We start from the raw sequence: 14763 nt of genomic DNA, 5'->3' as shown, positions 1-14763 counted from the left end.
CTGTATCGGCCTTGGGTTCAGGGCGACTGAGAAGGACCATTAGGCTGACCGATGAGCATCTTAGCCTTAACGGGTCACTGACCACAGCATCAAAAAATGTTGGACAACCAGAACTGGTTGTTAGAAGATACTATTTTGTCCGTTTAAAGCTAAACATTTGTGTTAGGACGGTTGTTATGTCAGCACAGACTGACTCTGGAGAGGCGAAGATCGAGAGCCGTGCGTGCCGTTCTGCTTCTTGACACAATGCCCACTTAATCTGGAAGCCAGCCGTACCAATGTGTCAGCAGAAACACTGTACACCTGGTGACCGCGTCAGCGTGCATTGTGCCCGGCCTGCCACAGGAGTTTCTAGTGCGCGATGGGACAAGAACATCCCTGCCAGCCAAACCCTCCCCTAAACCTGGACGATCCTGGGCCAATTGTGCGCCGCCCTATGGGTCTCCCGGTCGCAGCTGGCTGCGACAGAGCCTGGACTCGAACCAGGATCTCTAGTGGCACAGCTAGCTCTGCGATGCAGTGCCCTAGACCACTGCGCCACTCAGGATTTTTTCGGAAAATATGTAAATCACTATTTGAATACGTTGGTAATCCGTTGTATAAAAGTGACAATGGCCTCGAAGCCGGTGTTTGGAGGATATATTGGCACGGATAGCCAGCCCTCAACTTTGTCCCATGCCTAACAACACCCGTGCCAATGTGTCCTCCAAACACCGGTTTCTCTGGCATTATCACTTAAATATCCCAGCCTCTCTTCCTGTGCCTTTCACATCCTCCTTACACCTCATTGTAACAGCTAGTGTGCACCCAGTCGCCGGTCCTCTCCTCCAAATGCAATATCATTGTATCCCCCTGCTCTGCTCTTTCTCACTCTCTGGTCTTTCTCTTTCACAACAAGCCCTTTTGATGTCAAATTGACACTTTAGTGAACAGCTTTTCATGGATTTGGTATTGCCAGGCAACTGCAAAAAGGCTGCTGCATGCACTGTCTCTCTCTCTCTCTCTCTCTCTCTGCCTCTCTTTCTCTCTCGGTTTCTTCAGAATGAGGAGCGAATGGATGGTATTGCTGGATTTCTAGATTGTGGAGTGTGTGTGTGTGTGTGTGTTTGGGGGGTGATGGTTGGGTACTATAGTATTAAGCGTGTAGCCTAATGGTTATGCATGGGGATACAAACACAACATGCAACAATTTCAAAGATTTTACTGAGTTACAGTTCATACAAGGAAATTAGTCCATTTCAACTGGAACACGCTGTTGTACACGTCGATCCAAAGCATCCCAAACATGCTCAATGGGTGACATGTCTGGTGAGTATGCAGGCCATGGAAGGACTGGGACATTTTCATATTGCAGGAATTGTGTACAGATCCTTGCGACATGGGGCCGGGCATTATCATGCTGAAACATGAGGTGATGGCAGCGGATGAATGGCACGACAATGGGCCTCAGGATCTCGTCATGGTATCTTGGTGCATTCAAATTGCCATCGATAAAATGCAATTGTGTTCATTGTCAGTAGCTTATGCCTACCCATACCATAACCCCACTACCACCATGGGGCATTCTGTTCACAACGTTGACATCAGCAAACCGCTCGCCCACACGACGCCATGCACATGGTCTGTGATTCTGAGGCCGATTCGACATAATGCCAAATTCTCTAAAACAATGTTCTTAAGGTAGAGAAATTCATATTCAATTATCTGGCAACAGCTCTGGTGGACATTCCAGTCAGCATGCCAGTTGCATGCGCCCTCAAAACTTCAGACATCTGTGGCATTGTGTTGTGTGACAAACTGCACATTTTAGAGTGGCCTTTTATTGTTGTCAGCACAAGGTGCACCTGTGTACTGATCATGCTGTTTTATCAGCTTCTTGATACGCCACACCTGTCAGGTAGATCTTGGCTAAGGAGAAATGCTCACTAACAGGGATTTTGTCATTTTTTATTGTGCGTATGGAACATTTCTGGGATTTTTTATTTCAGCTCATGAAACATGTTGCATTTATATATTTTTTCAGTGTAGGTAGCTATTTGGCAAGCCTCCAGACAAAATTAAAGCCCAGAAAATCGCATTAGGGAGTCCCAGGGGGTTGGGATGCCCGGTAGCCAACTGATGATGAGCGCTACTCATCTACTCTTATAGCCACACAAACACACTCACACACACTGACGGCTCCGAGGCCCAATTTATTAACAATTACTGCTCGTTAGCCGAGCTTCCTGATAGCGGCAGGGCTACCGTGACTGATACCCGCGCTAGGGTCTTTTGTCTTGTAATTATCGCAGTTTGAGAGAAACCAGCGATTTATCCATCTTCTTCTTTTAAGTCTCCCTGGCCTCCCTTACTGACAATATGTTTTGGGGGTATTTCTCCGCCGGTAGCTATACCATACTATTTATTTGCTCAAGCATCCTATTGTGATGTGTATCTAAAACAATAACACAATGTGATATTATTGTCACGCATTCACCCGCTTGTATACCATATCATTGATTTGTTCAACCATTATTGTTTCTCCATTCTTTTTTTTATTGCAAAACAACCAGTGCCATCTATAACTGTTTCTGAGCTCTGTGATCTATCATTTAGCATATATACTGTACATACTGTAACATGCAAAAATGTTTCATCACACAACCTGTTAATATATGCTGTTTTTGTAAAACAACAGGTGCCGTCCACAACTCTCTCAGCTGCCTATAATCTGTCATTTAGTGTGACTATAATCTGTCATTTAGTGTGACTATAATCTGTCATTCATTGGGACTATAATCTGTCATTTAGTGTGACTATAATCTGTCATTTAGTGTGCCTATAATCTGTCATTCATTGGGACTATAATCTGTCATTTAGTGCGACTCTGTGTTGTCAGATGGTCTTGGCTTGTGTAGGTAAATATACTGTGTGTTTTATGGTGGCTGGGAAATATCCATTACACTGTTGACTGTCTTATCTCCACATAAGGCTCTGTTAACATAGAAATGCACACTGTTTTCACCCGCGCGGCGTGTGTGCACAGCGCACATTGATCACATAGTGTCCAGAGCTCCATGAAGTCATTCAAGTTGTTAGCATTTCATTTGGGGTTTTGACCTTTCCTTTTATTACGGGGTTGTTTAAATAGGAAGCTTGTGGTCGAGCATTACACGGGCTACTCTGTGATCAGTTCAGTGGCTCTCCTCTCTCTCTCTCTCTCTCTCTCTCTCTCTCCTCATCCTCCACTCTCTGTGTTCTTAGCGGCTCTCCCTCTCTCTCTCTCTCTCTCTCACTCTCTCTCTCTCCATGTCTCTCTTTCAACCTCTCACTCTCTCTCTCTTCCTCTCTCTCTATATATCCTCCTCTCGCTCTCCTCCTTTCTGCCTCCCTCTCTCATCCGCTCTCTCTCTGTTGATGAGGCTACTCTCTGCGATCACTTCATAAAGAGCTCTCCTCTCACTCATCTCTCTCTCTCTCTCTCTCTGTATAATTCAGCGGGAATGCAGTGTTGCTCAGCCTCCTCCGAGGTGCTGCTCACACAAAGGAACCTCATTGTGTAAGTGTTCCTTGATCTTAATGAGCCAACACGCTGGGTACCACACAACCCTCTTACCTCACCAGATCCCTCCCCTGACCACACCCCCTCATGAATATGAACCCAGCCTACCTCCTTATTCATGAGCAGCTATCTGTGTAGACATGTGCACCAAGGCTAAGTGAACCGATAAGAAAAGGGGGAGTGTCTTTCTCGGTGAGCGGGAGAGCGGGAGTCACAACTCCAGCGTGTAGTGTGTGAGTGAGTGAGAGACAGAGATAGAGAGAGGAGACGAGAGAGAGAGAGAGGAGACGAGAGAGAGAGAGGAGACGAGAGAGAGAGAGAGAGAGAGAGAGAGAGAGAGAGAGAGAGAGGCACCGGCTGATGCTGAAACCGCTACCATTACTATCACAGCTGCTCCTACTGCTGTATCCATTACAGTGCTTCACATTAGAGCTTCCTTCTGTTCTACCACGCTGGAGCTTTGCATATCCTTGGCTCGGTGTGTATGAGGGTGTTTGTTTGCGAATGTGAGTGTGTCAATGTGTGGTGTGTGTGAGATGCCCACTACGGAGTGACTGATGAGAACGGGTGCACCGGTCTGGAGGGTGACCCCCTGTCCGTACGGTTCCACTGCTGCTGCTGTCGCTCGGGGACGATTGGACGCCCGGCGTTGCCACGACGATTAGAATGGGCTGCAATCTGTGCACTTTACAGAAACGAGAGGAACACTATAAGCTGCTGTATGAGATCGCACAGGTGAGTGGAGGATACCAACACCGCTGAGTCTCACTGTCACGGTGCTGCCATTCAGTCAGTGTGTTTGTGTGCATGGCGTGTGTTCTGTGACGGTGTGTGATGTGTGCTGTCTATGATGAGCAGGGCCGGCACTAGGCGTAAGCGATGTAAGCTACCGCTTAGGGCCCCTTGCTTTAAAATTGCAACATTTTCTCTATGCCTCATCGCAAGATGTGTCTATTTCAGGAAATTAACTCTAAAACTCCCCCCCCCCCCCCATCAAGATGGAGGCATATAAAATGTTTTGGGCCCCCAAAAGGCTAGGGCCGGCCCTGATGGTGTTGCCGTGTGCTGTGTGCAAAGCATCTCTGTGTATTGAAAAGAGGCAAGGAGAGCTTCCTTCGGATTACCTGTTAGGAGAACGGGAGGTATTTTAGCTGAGACAAATAATAATAATAATAATAACTTTATTTGTATAGCGATTTTCGACACGCGTAATAAAGTGCTTCACGTCATGAAAGAGAGTGAGAGATAAATACAGAGAGAGAGAGGAGAGAGACAGACTTGTGTGTTTCCGGCTAGGGAGAGCTCTGACGGTGAGTTCCGCACCTCGTCAGAAGAGCGCTTCAGATGTGTCAGAGTGGAGTGGAATCCGTTCATTCAGTCAGAGAGGCTGAGAGCAGGTAGAACAGTCAGTCGTACTAAAAGCAGACTTGAAGTGTTCAGACTGTTGTGATTTAACAGTTCGGTTATATTTATTGTCCAGTCTTTTTTGGGGGGTTGTTAACAATTCGGTGTCTTGTCACACGTTCTGGGGTGAAAAGCTGTTTGTTTGGGTACATGTTATTTGGGATTAGAACAATTTGTGACTGGCTCGTACAAATTGTGTCGTCTGTCTTCGTGTGATCGGTAGCAGATTGTTTAGTGTTTAAGGGACTGTTTGAGTCTTTGAGTGTGTTCATGCGAGGTTGTTTGGGGTTGGGAATGTTTGTAATCGTCTTTGTGGGGGAGTGCTTTGAGCATGTTTGAGTTTATAGTCAATTGGAAAACTTAATCTCATTTTGGAAGATACCTATGTGTTTCTGTTCGCTTCAAGCTGTCTCAATCTCACTGGCAATGTACACTAGTACTTTACTCTTTCAGCTTTGGTCTTCAAGAAACAATGTCTTGTTTATACTTTTTTAACTCAGGCATGAAGCATAAACAAGGAGGGACGTCTCACAACGAAGAGTTGATGGTCTAACTCTCCTTTGGATTACTAGTAAGCTTTAGTAAGCATGACTCACGTACCGTAGCATTTTCATTACCGGTATGTGGATCTCGATATTTAAGCATCTTTTAATTATGTGGCTCAGTGGGTAAACGTGTGGTGTTAGTCTCCCTCAAAACTCCCCCATTCTCCCCTTATTTCCCGCTCCAGGCCTCATCTCACGACAGGCTAATAACGGAGGAGCTCAGCCTATCCTGGAGCTCAACCATTGAACTCCACCAACCCCCCCCCCCCCCTCCCTCCAACATGCAGTGTCTTCACACGAGTGTGATTACAGCCCTCGTTAGCTGATTTATAAAAAACTATTCGGTGCATCAATTAGGTGTGAAATGTCTCTCTTTAACCTTAAAGAGGATAAGGAGGTTGGTTAGGGGGAAGGCTGTGTTAACCGCTGCCTGTCGTTTCTCAGCTCGTCCTGTGCAACTGGAGTCTGTGTCATATACTCAAGTGAGGGGCGTTGTCATAGTAATTGGCGTTGTATGAATGAATAAAGGTGATGCTTGCGTCAGATAGTTTTAAGCTTCTGCACTAGCACCAGTAATGGAGGAGCTATTTGGTTAATAGTCTTTGTCTTTAAAGCAAACCTAGTTGAAACTTTCAGAGGAAGGGGAAAAGGGAGAAGGAGGGAGGAGAGAGGAAAAGAGAGAACAAGAGGGAGAGAGAGAGAGGAAAAGAGAGAACAAGAGGGAGAGAGAGAGAGGAAAAGAGAGAACAAGAGGGAGAAAGAGAGAGAGGAAAAGAGAGAGAAAATGAAAGAACGCAAAACGGAGGAAGATTGTTGAAAAAAATGGGAAAGAGAATCGTGGGAACAGCTGAAGAGATGGAAAGGTATTGAGCAAGAAGAGAGAGTGTCAGAAGGAACAGCGTGAGAAGGAATGGAGGACTAGGTTAGCTGTTGCAGTGTGTGAGCTCTGCACGCAAGCGTCTCCTGTCATAACAAACGTATCCTCCTGACCACAAAGACACACTGACACACTTCCAACCCGCTGTGTTTTGTCTGTGAGAGCTCCACTGCACAGAGGACACGCTCCCCCTCTCTCTGTCTCACTCTCTCTCTCTCTCTCACTCTCTCTCTGTCTCACTCTCTCTCTCTCTCTCTCTCTTACTCTCTCTTACTCTCTCTCTGTCTCTCTCTCTCTCTCTCACTCTCTCTCTGTCTCACTCTCTCTCTCTTTCTCTCTCTCTCTCTCACACTCTCTCTCTCACTCTCTCTCTTGCTCTCTCTCTCTCTGGTTGGAGTGGCAACGCTACATCTTCTATCTCTTTCACACTACCTTTCTTGCTCTCTCGCTTTCACTCCCCCCCCCCTCTCTCTCTCTCTCTCTCTCTCTCGCTCTACCTACATGCCACACAGAGAGCTGGAATCCTTTGTTATTATGCAGAGCATCTTCCCGGCGTGAGAGAGACGCTGATTTCAGGAGCAGGAGTCAGTCACAGTGGTTGGTCCCCCTCACGCCTCTCCTCTCCGCCTCCCCTCACCCTCACGCCTCCCCTCTCCTCTCTCCACATTCAGAAGCAATTGTGACACTGTCCCTGCTGCACTGACCCCATGAGCTGTGGGAGCTGTATTCACTCTCACCTCTCCTATTTCCCTTTCACGCTCTCTGTTTGCTGCCCCTCTCTCCCTCTTCCTCTCTCCAGTTGCTATCTCTTTATTTTCGGCTCTGAACCTGACCGAAAGCCACATCATTTATTTTATATTTCCTGTTCCTTCTCTCTCTCTCTCTCTCGCTCTCTCTCTCTCTCACCTCCCAGTGATTGTCCTGTTGGTGAAGACAGTGTTTCAGTGACAAGGATAGAACACAAGTGAACCCTATTGGCATGCTTGGCATGCTATTGGCATGCTTAACAGCTCTTACTTTCTTTCAAATGACACAGTAGGCTACCCAAACCCCCTAAAATACATTCTTCTAGACAATAGCATAGTTTCTTCGCTCTGGGAGCTCGTATAGATTTTAGAAAATCTCATTGTGTCATGTCTCCTTGCTGCTCAGACCCACTGATGTGTGGCTTTTTGGGGCTAATTAGCAGCACCACAGATGTTGATGAGTGGCACAGCAAACGTAGCAGAGTGGAGCTCAGAGATGAATGGCTATGATGGGATTCCAGCAGTCTGCTATAGTAGTTTACAGTAAGCGTCCATTAGCTTAGATTAATGTGTTCTCCATTGTGCTTTCTTGTTATGGTATATCCATGATAGGAGTGTACAAACTGAATTACCTTAGAATCAAAGTAAAGCATTAGTGTTGTAGTTTGGTCTCGGGGGATTGGGATTCCAATAGCTTGAGTGAATTGAGTGTAAAGTCATGTTAATATGTCACCCCTAGGCCACACTAACAGACAGCTGTCACTGTTGCTGACGGAATGCCCAAGCGCCAGAGCCGAAATGTGTCTCTACCATTATAACACCTACTCCGAGTTGATTGTTAGTCCTTTTCCAATGACCATTCCTTCCTTGCTTTCCAATGAACCCATTTAGAAGAAAGCAGAGCACGATGATGGGTTCTGAAAGAAATGAGTAGGTAGGCGCAGAGTCGAGCTCTGCTGCGTTTGGGAATGAAATGGAAAACAGCGTTAAGTCAATGAGGCACAACACCGCCTGATAACTGGCCCTGATACAGTGTAGATGAAGAAGGGGGAAAAAAAAGGAAACATGTTCACTCTACCCCAAAAATGCTTTAGGAAATAAATTGATTGTATGAGATTGTTCTTTGCATCCAGAAATTGTATCACGGAAAAATACATTATGGATGTGGTGCGGTGAGTTGTTTGATGAAGAGCTGCTTAAGCAAATGGATTGTAAATGCTGCAGTTGTCTCCTTCGGGTCTCTGAATGTCGAAATGAAGAACTTTTCAACCGACGCATTGTAATGTTTAAGCCGTCTTGGCGTGTCGGTGTCTGCGGCGCTTCGCGAAGCGACTGAGTGGCGTCTCTGGGTGACAGAGCTGAAATGAGGCAGATCCGGAAACCATCTGAGCCTGGTGAAAAGGTTGATTCCAAAGAGTTCTATGATGTACGGAGTACGGGTTCTCTTTCCGCGAAGAGGCAGGAGCGCCACCCGAGTACCACACGTGCTGCATCCTGCAGGGACAAGGGTGACATTTCCCCATGACCCCGATCTGGGGTCAGTTTTGCATTTCCCCCACAAATGGTTCAAATCCTGTACCTAGGGGAAACTTCACCTCATAGCGTCCAGTGTTGCAGGATGCTCTATTGCGGCGCTCCTGCTGCTGTACAGCACCACCTCATATCACTTGCAGGCCAAGAAATCAAACATAAAAATGGAGTCTGGTATTTTTGGTATTTATTAGGATCCCCAAAAGCAGCAGCTACTCGTCTTGGGTTCCACATGAAGCATGCCATAATGTGGCAGTACAGAACATTATTAGTCCAGGACTGATCGACATACATTTAAAGCGGCACACAGAGTCGACACATCAGTACACACACAAAATATCTTAACACGTCGTGTTGTGTTCAGCAATGTTGTGTCGTAGCTCAGTTAAGTATTTGAGTACTGTTGCTTTCAGGATGTATCAGGCGCGCTGTGCGCCAACGCAGGTGTCAGGGCTGGATGAGTGAGTTTTGCAAGAGTTGTTAACAGGTTGATCTGAGGTAAAGACGTTCAGTGTAGTCGCACAACAAGCCTCCGTGCATTTGTCACACATAATACAGTGAAAATCACAATACAAGATATATAAAATGGCTGTGTCTCTTCACAGTCCCCTTGTGCAGTGAGGTGTTATTTTATCTGTTTTTACTAGCTTGGGGGGGGGGGGGGCAGAGAGTTATGTAGCCATGGCTCTATTTAATACTGTGGTATTCCCTTGGGACTGTGAAGAGACCTCTGATTGCATGTGTTGTACCGATGAGTATCTGAACTGTGTGCCAACTGCTTGAACGGACAGTTCGGTAGCTTCAACACATCAATATTTTTTTTAATTGAACTTTTATTTAACCAGGCAAGTCAGTTAGGAACACAATTACGGCCTAGCCCGGCTAAACCCTCCCCTAACCCGGACGACACTGGGCCAATTGTGTATGGGACTCCCAAACAGAGCCGGTTGTGATACAGCCCGGGATCAGAACCAGGGTCTGTAGCGATGCCTCTAGCACTGAGATGCAGTGCCTTAGACCGCTGCGCCACTCGGAAGCCCGTATATATCTCTCACAAAAAACAATAGTGATGCAGTGTTATCAACGTGTCTTGTGAGGGACTATTTGATGAAGAGAACCCCCTTTAAAAAAGGGATCAGACAATGTGGGGAAATACTGTAGTTGGTGTGTGTTTGTGATGGTTTTCACTGGCACTATAAGGACTCTCTCTCTCTCTCTCTCTCTCTCTCTCTCTCTCTCTCTCTCTCTCTCTCTCTCTCTCTCTCTCTCTCTCTCTCTCTCTCTCTCTCTCTCTCTCTCTCTCTCTCTCTCTCTCTCTCTCTCTCTCTCTCTCTCTCTCTCTCTCTCTCTCTCTCTCTCTCTCTCTCTCTCTCTCTCTCTCTCTCTCTCTCTCTCTCTCTCTCTCTCTCTCTCTCTCTCTCTCTCTCTCTCTCTCTCTCTCTCTCTCTCTCTCTCTCTCTCTCTCTCTCTCTCTCTCTCTCTCTCTCTCTCTCTCTCTCTCTCTCTCTCTCTCTCTCTCTCTCTCTCTCTCTCTCTCTCTCTCTCTCTCTCTCTCTCTCTCTCTCTCTCTCTCTCCAGACTGTTAGCTACAAATGTTCTCATCCATCTTCTTGTCCCATTACATTTTTTTTGAATGATGTCCCTCAACCATTAAAATTGATAGGAGAGAACAAGGAGACTGATTGAGCTTGTGTCCACCAGCCAGAGATTACACTGAAATATAATCTGGTCCTCCTTTTCATTGTCCACCCATTTACCTGGGAATAACCCAGGCCCATATTCCCATCCGTCACCAGCCTTAAGCTCCAAATGCAGTTCATCCTCCTGGTTTTAATCCTGGTCAATCATTATCCACCTCCACCATGTCTGAAGGAGTCTCTCTCACTAATACATATGCTGTATTGCTGAGTTGATTTGGTCAGCTTCGTGTTTTCATTTTTGGCCATGGAAAAATGTAGATACGTCCCGGCTAGGGTTGAACATTTTCCCGGTATTTTACAAATGTTTCATCCCTAGAATAAATCACTTATCTGACCGGGTGACCCGGCATTTCCTGCCAAAACCAGAAGTGTCATTCAAAAGCATTATAAAGCATATACATGTCTGGATTTAATTACTGCTTTTATCAGCATGAAAATTCAAACCTGATGCTACCTGAGCCTGATGAGACATATTAAATACATTTTATGAGCCGTTCATTAATGTACATTCAATGAACCCACCCCACCCCCCCCAAAAAACAAATGATTGTGCCGTTATCCAATACATATATGGACTACTGCACATTACGCATGACAGAAAAACATAGAAGTTGTAAATGTAGCTAGCTACTGTATATGCTCTCTCAGGTAAATACATGAAACAAGCTCCAGTAGGAAATTTATTTTTTAACAAAGTTACAAGTATAGGCGAATTTGATTGTAATTTTGAAATATAATAGGGTATCATTTGTAATTAATAATTAGTAGGCTGACATATATATGCCTTTCATAATATTTCCCTTAATATTATTATCATCATTTCGTTGTCCTTATCTTTGTAATGATATACTTGAATAATATAGGAATAGAATTAGATGCAGAAGGCTTTCACTTTTCTTCTCGAAGTTTGAATGGTTATGGGTCTGAATAAATAACTGCTATAGCTTACCACCATCACATGTTCGCTCTTCTTTCAAACTACCCGTGAGTTCTGTTGTCTGCTGTATTTAACATTCAGCAAAAAGAGCTTGTATCCCTCTTCGAATAGTCTATTGGTATAAGCTATTCTAGTCTAGCTTTTCCTGCATGGGACTCCAAGAGAAAGGCCGGCGGGGGGCACAGGTGTTTGCGTATTGCGCACGAGACAGAGGATATCAATGGAGTTGATGGAGAGGGAGAGGAAAGACTGCGAGAGTGTGCGCAATGATATTCGAGTGATAGGCTGTTTTAAAACTCTGCAGCTGCAATTAAAAACAATTATATTCTTTACAATTAAAAGACAAGGTGACGCCCGAAAGCCAGATGGAGATGGAGTAAATTAGACGTCCATTCGATCCTCTAATTAATGGAGCATAGGCTATGCTGCAGCAAATGTAGGCCTACCTGTCACAAGAAAACAAGTTACCATGATGAGATGATAGGTCTACATGCATTGTGATCTATACTCCATACTGAGATGGGCTGTCTGTCCCCACCCTGAGTGTTGTTTCATCATGCAGAGGCCGTAGATCAGCCAGATTTAGACATTGCATATCATTTAACAGTTCCATATCAAGCAAATCCTGTTCATGTAAATAATGTATTATGATTTATCTGTTTCTCTCAGATATTTATGCCGGAAAAGGGAATGGTTTCGGGCGGTAAATCCCGGTAAATCTCAGTAACCGGGTTTCCACCATTCAACCGTAGTTGCACAGTTGTTTACAAACTAGGAATATTTACCTCTCCCTGTTCCTTGTCTAGGCCTGAAGCGTGTGGTATTATTCACACAGTAGTTCTCTGGTCTCTGCTAGAGGAGAAACTACTGCAGTGGATTACATAACCAAGCGCTCACACTGAACACAGAACCACAGAGCTCATACAGCATTCTCTTTAAAGTATTTGACATACATTTCACACAGCATTTCTAAATATACAGTGAATGCGCTGGCAAAGCCATTCGTAGGACGATAATACAAATGATACTGTAGTACAATAGCTATACTAGACAGACAGTAGTTGTCTATAGCAGTAACAATACGTGTTGTTGTCAACAATAAGCATGTGACGTTGAATCAATGCCAAGTTATTTGATATCAGTGATCCCGCCATGAAGGCCTCCAGTCCCCCTCCGTATCGATCGCAGTTTCGGGACATTCAGAGACAATGATCAGCAATACAATGCTGTTTTTATTCAACACTTTTAGAAATCATGAAACACGCTTCTCTACTTCGACTCGCACTCTCTGCATGACCATCTGTCCAGTGAAAGTTTGGGGTAAAGAAAAGGCTTCTTGCCAATTTCTTGCATGGAATAGCCTTCATTTCTCAGAACAAGAATAGACTGACGAGTTTCAGAAGAATTCTGAGCCTGTAATCAAACCCACAAATGCTGATACTTCAGATACTCAGCTAGTCTAAAGAAGGCCAGTTTTATTGCTTCTTTAATCAAAACAGGTTTCAGCTGTGCTAACATAATTGCAAAAGTGTTTTCTAATGATCAATTAGCTTTTAAAAATGATAAACTTGGATTAGCTAACACAACGTGCCATTGGAACACAGGAGTGATGGTTGCTGATAATGGGCCTCTGTGCGCCTATGTAGATATTCCATTAAAAATAAATCAGCCGTTTCCAGCAACAATAGTCATTTACAACATTAACCATGTCTACACTGTATTTCTGATCAATTTGATGTTGGACCAAAAAATGTGCTGTTCTTTCAAAAACAAAGACATTTCTAAGTGATCCTAAACTTTCAATTTATGCTCCGATGTGCCAGGTAATAGCCTACAACAACTGACCTATTACCAGTGTTATCATATAGCCTGGGATTCGAGTTTTGAAATGTAAGGGTCTCTACCTTATTTATAGTAAGGGGTAGGTCTACCTGAAGAAAGTTGGACCTCTCTTATTGTATATGAAAAAAGGCAAATGCATGAAACAATATTTATTTCCATGTAAATTGCCTATCAATTTGGGAAATGTTATTGAATTGGAAAAATAACTTTGCCCTGTGCTTCTTCACACTTGTGCTATAGTTTAGGCCGTATAGGCTATTTGTCATTTAACTGATATCACACAATACATTATAGGTGCACTTGATCTCCAGCGCCCATCAGAGAATTGCACTCGGCTTGCATTTTGACTCATGAAGTGATCTCGACTAAGAAAAGTTTGGGGACCACTGTTCTAGCTTATAAAGGCTATGGGCTATTATGTGTATTCACATATTGTTCGGATATCATTGAAGTTCCTTTGTTGTTGGTGTTTAATATGTAGCATGTAGCCTAATGCAAACTTGACATGCTTTGACTGGCCTCCGTGACAGTGATTAACACGAGAAAACCCTGGCCTTGTTGGACCCCCCTTGAGGCTAATGACGTGTCTTTTGAAAGTCAAAGTCTAATTAATACACGTCATACAGTTGAAGTTGGAGGTTTACATACACCTGAGGCAAATACTTTTAAACTCAGTTTTTCACAATACCTGACATTTAATCCTAGTCAAAATTCCCTGTCTTAGGTCAGTTAGGATCAACACTTTATTTTAAGAATGTGAAATGTCAGAATAATAGTAGAGAGAATGATTTATTTCAGCCTTTATTTCTTTCATCACATTCCCAGTGGGTCAGAATCCCAGGGGGGTCAGAATTAGTATTTGGTAGCATTGCCTTTAAATTGTTTAACTAGGGTCAAACGTTTTGAGTAGCCTTCCACAAGCTTCCCACAATAAGTTGGGTGAATTTTGGCCCATTCCTCGTGACAGAGCTGGTGTAACTGAGTCAGGTTTGTAGGCCTCGTTGCTCGCACACACTCTTTCAGTTCGGCCCCCAAATTTTCTTTAAGATTGAGGTCAGGGCTTTGTGATGGCCACTCCAATACCTTGACTTTGTTGTCCTTAAGCCATTTTGTCACAACTTTGGAAGTATGCTTGGGGTCATTGTCCATTTGGAAGATCCATTTGCAACCAAGCTTTAACTTCCTGGCTGATGTCTTGAGATGTTGCTTCAATATATCCACATAATTTCCCTCACAACATGATGCTGCCACCACTATGTTTCACGGTTGGGAGGGTGTTCTTCGGCTTGCAAGCCTCCCCCTTTTTCCTCCAAACATAAGGATGGTCATCATGGCCAAACAGTTCTATTTTTGTTTCATCAGACCAGAGGATATTTCTCCAAAATGTGCAATCTTTCTCCAAATGTTCAGTTTTATGGCGGTTTTGGAGCAGTGGCTTCTTCCTTGCTGAGCGGCCTTTCAGGTTTTGTCGAGTAGGACTTGTTTTATTGTGGATATAGATATTATTTTACCTGTTTCCTCCAGCATCTTCACAGGGTCCTTTGCTGTTTTTCTGGGATTGATTTGCACTTTTCGCACCAAAGTACGTTCATCTCTAGGAGACAGAACGTGTCTCCTTCCTGAGTGGTATCATGGCTGCTT

General features: G+C 44.4%; 1 protein-coding gene across 1 annotated transcript in view; it reads left to right on the top strand.

Moving 5' to 3' along the window:
- The first annotated feature begins 3673 nt into the window (after positions 1 to 3673).
- LOC110524646 (PDZ domain-containing RING finger protein 4) overlaps positions 3674 to 14763 on the top strand; it is a 109221-nt gene continuing 98131 nt past the window's right edge. The window contains exon 1 of the mRNA XM_021604493.3: positions 3674 to 4276. Within this exon, the coding sequence (XP_021460168.2) occupies positions 4208 to 4276 (69 nt within the window). The 5' untranslated portion in view covers positions 3674 to 4207. The remainder of the gene's footprint in view (positions 4277 to 14763) is intronic.

The sequence above is a fragment of the Oncorhynchus mykiss genome, chromosome 1, assembly GCF_057628025.1.
Source record: "Oncorhynchus mykiss isolate SJ-2025 chromosome 1, ASM5762802v1, whole genome shotgun sequence".
In the NCBI taxonomy this organism is placed as follows: domain Eukaryota; kingdom Metazoa; phylum Chordata; class Actinopteri; order Salmoniformes; family Salmonidae; genus Oncorhynchus; species Oncorhynchus mykiss.
Note: the sequence above shows the minus strand (reverse complement) of the source record. Positions and strands in the feature narration are given on the sequence as shown.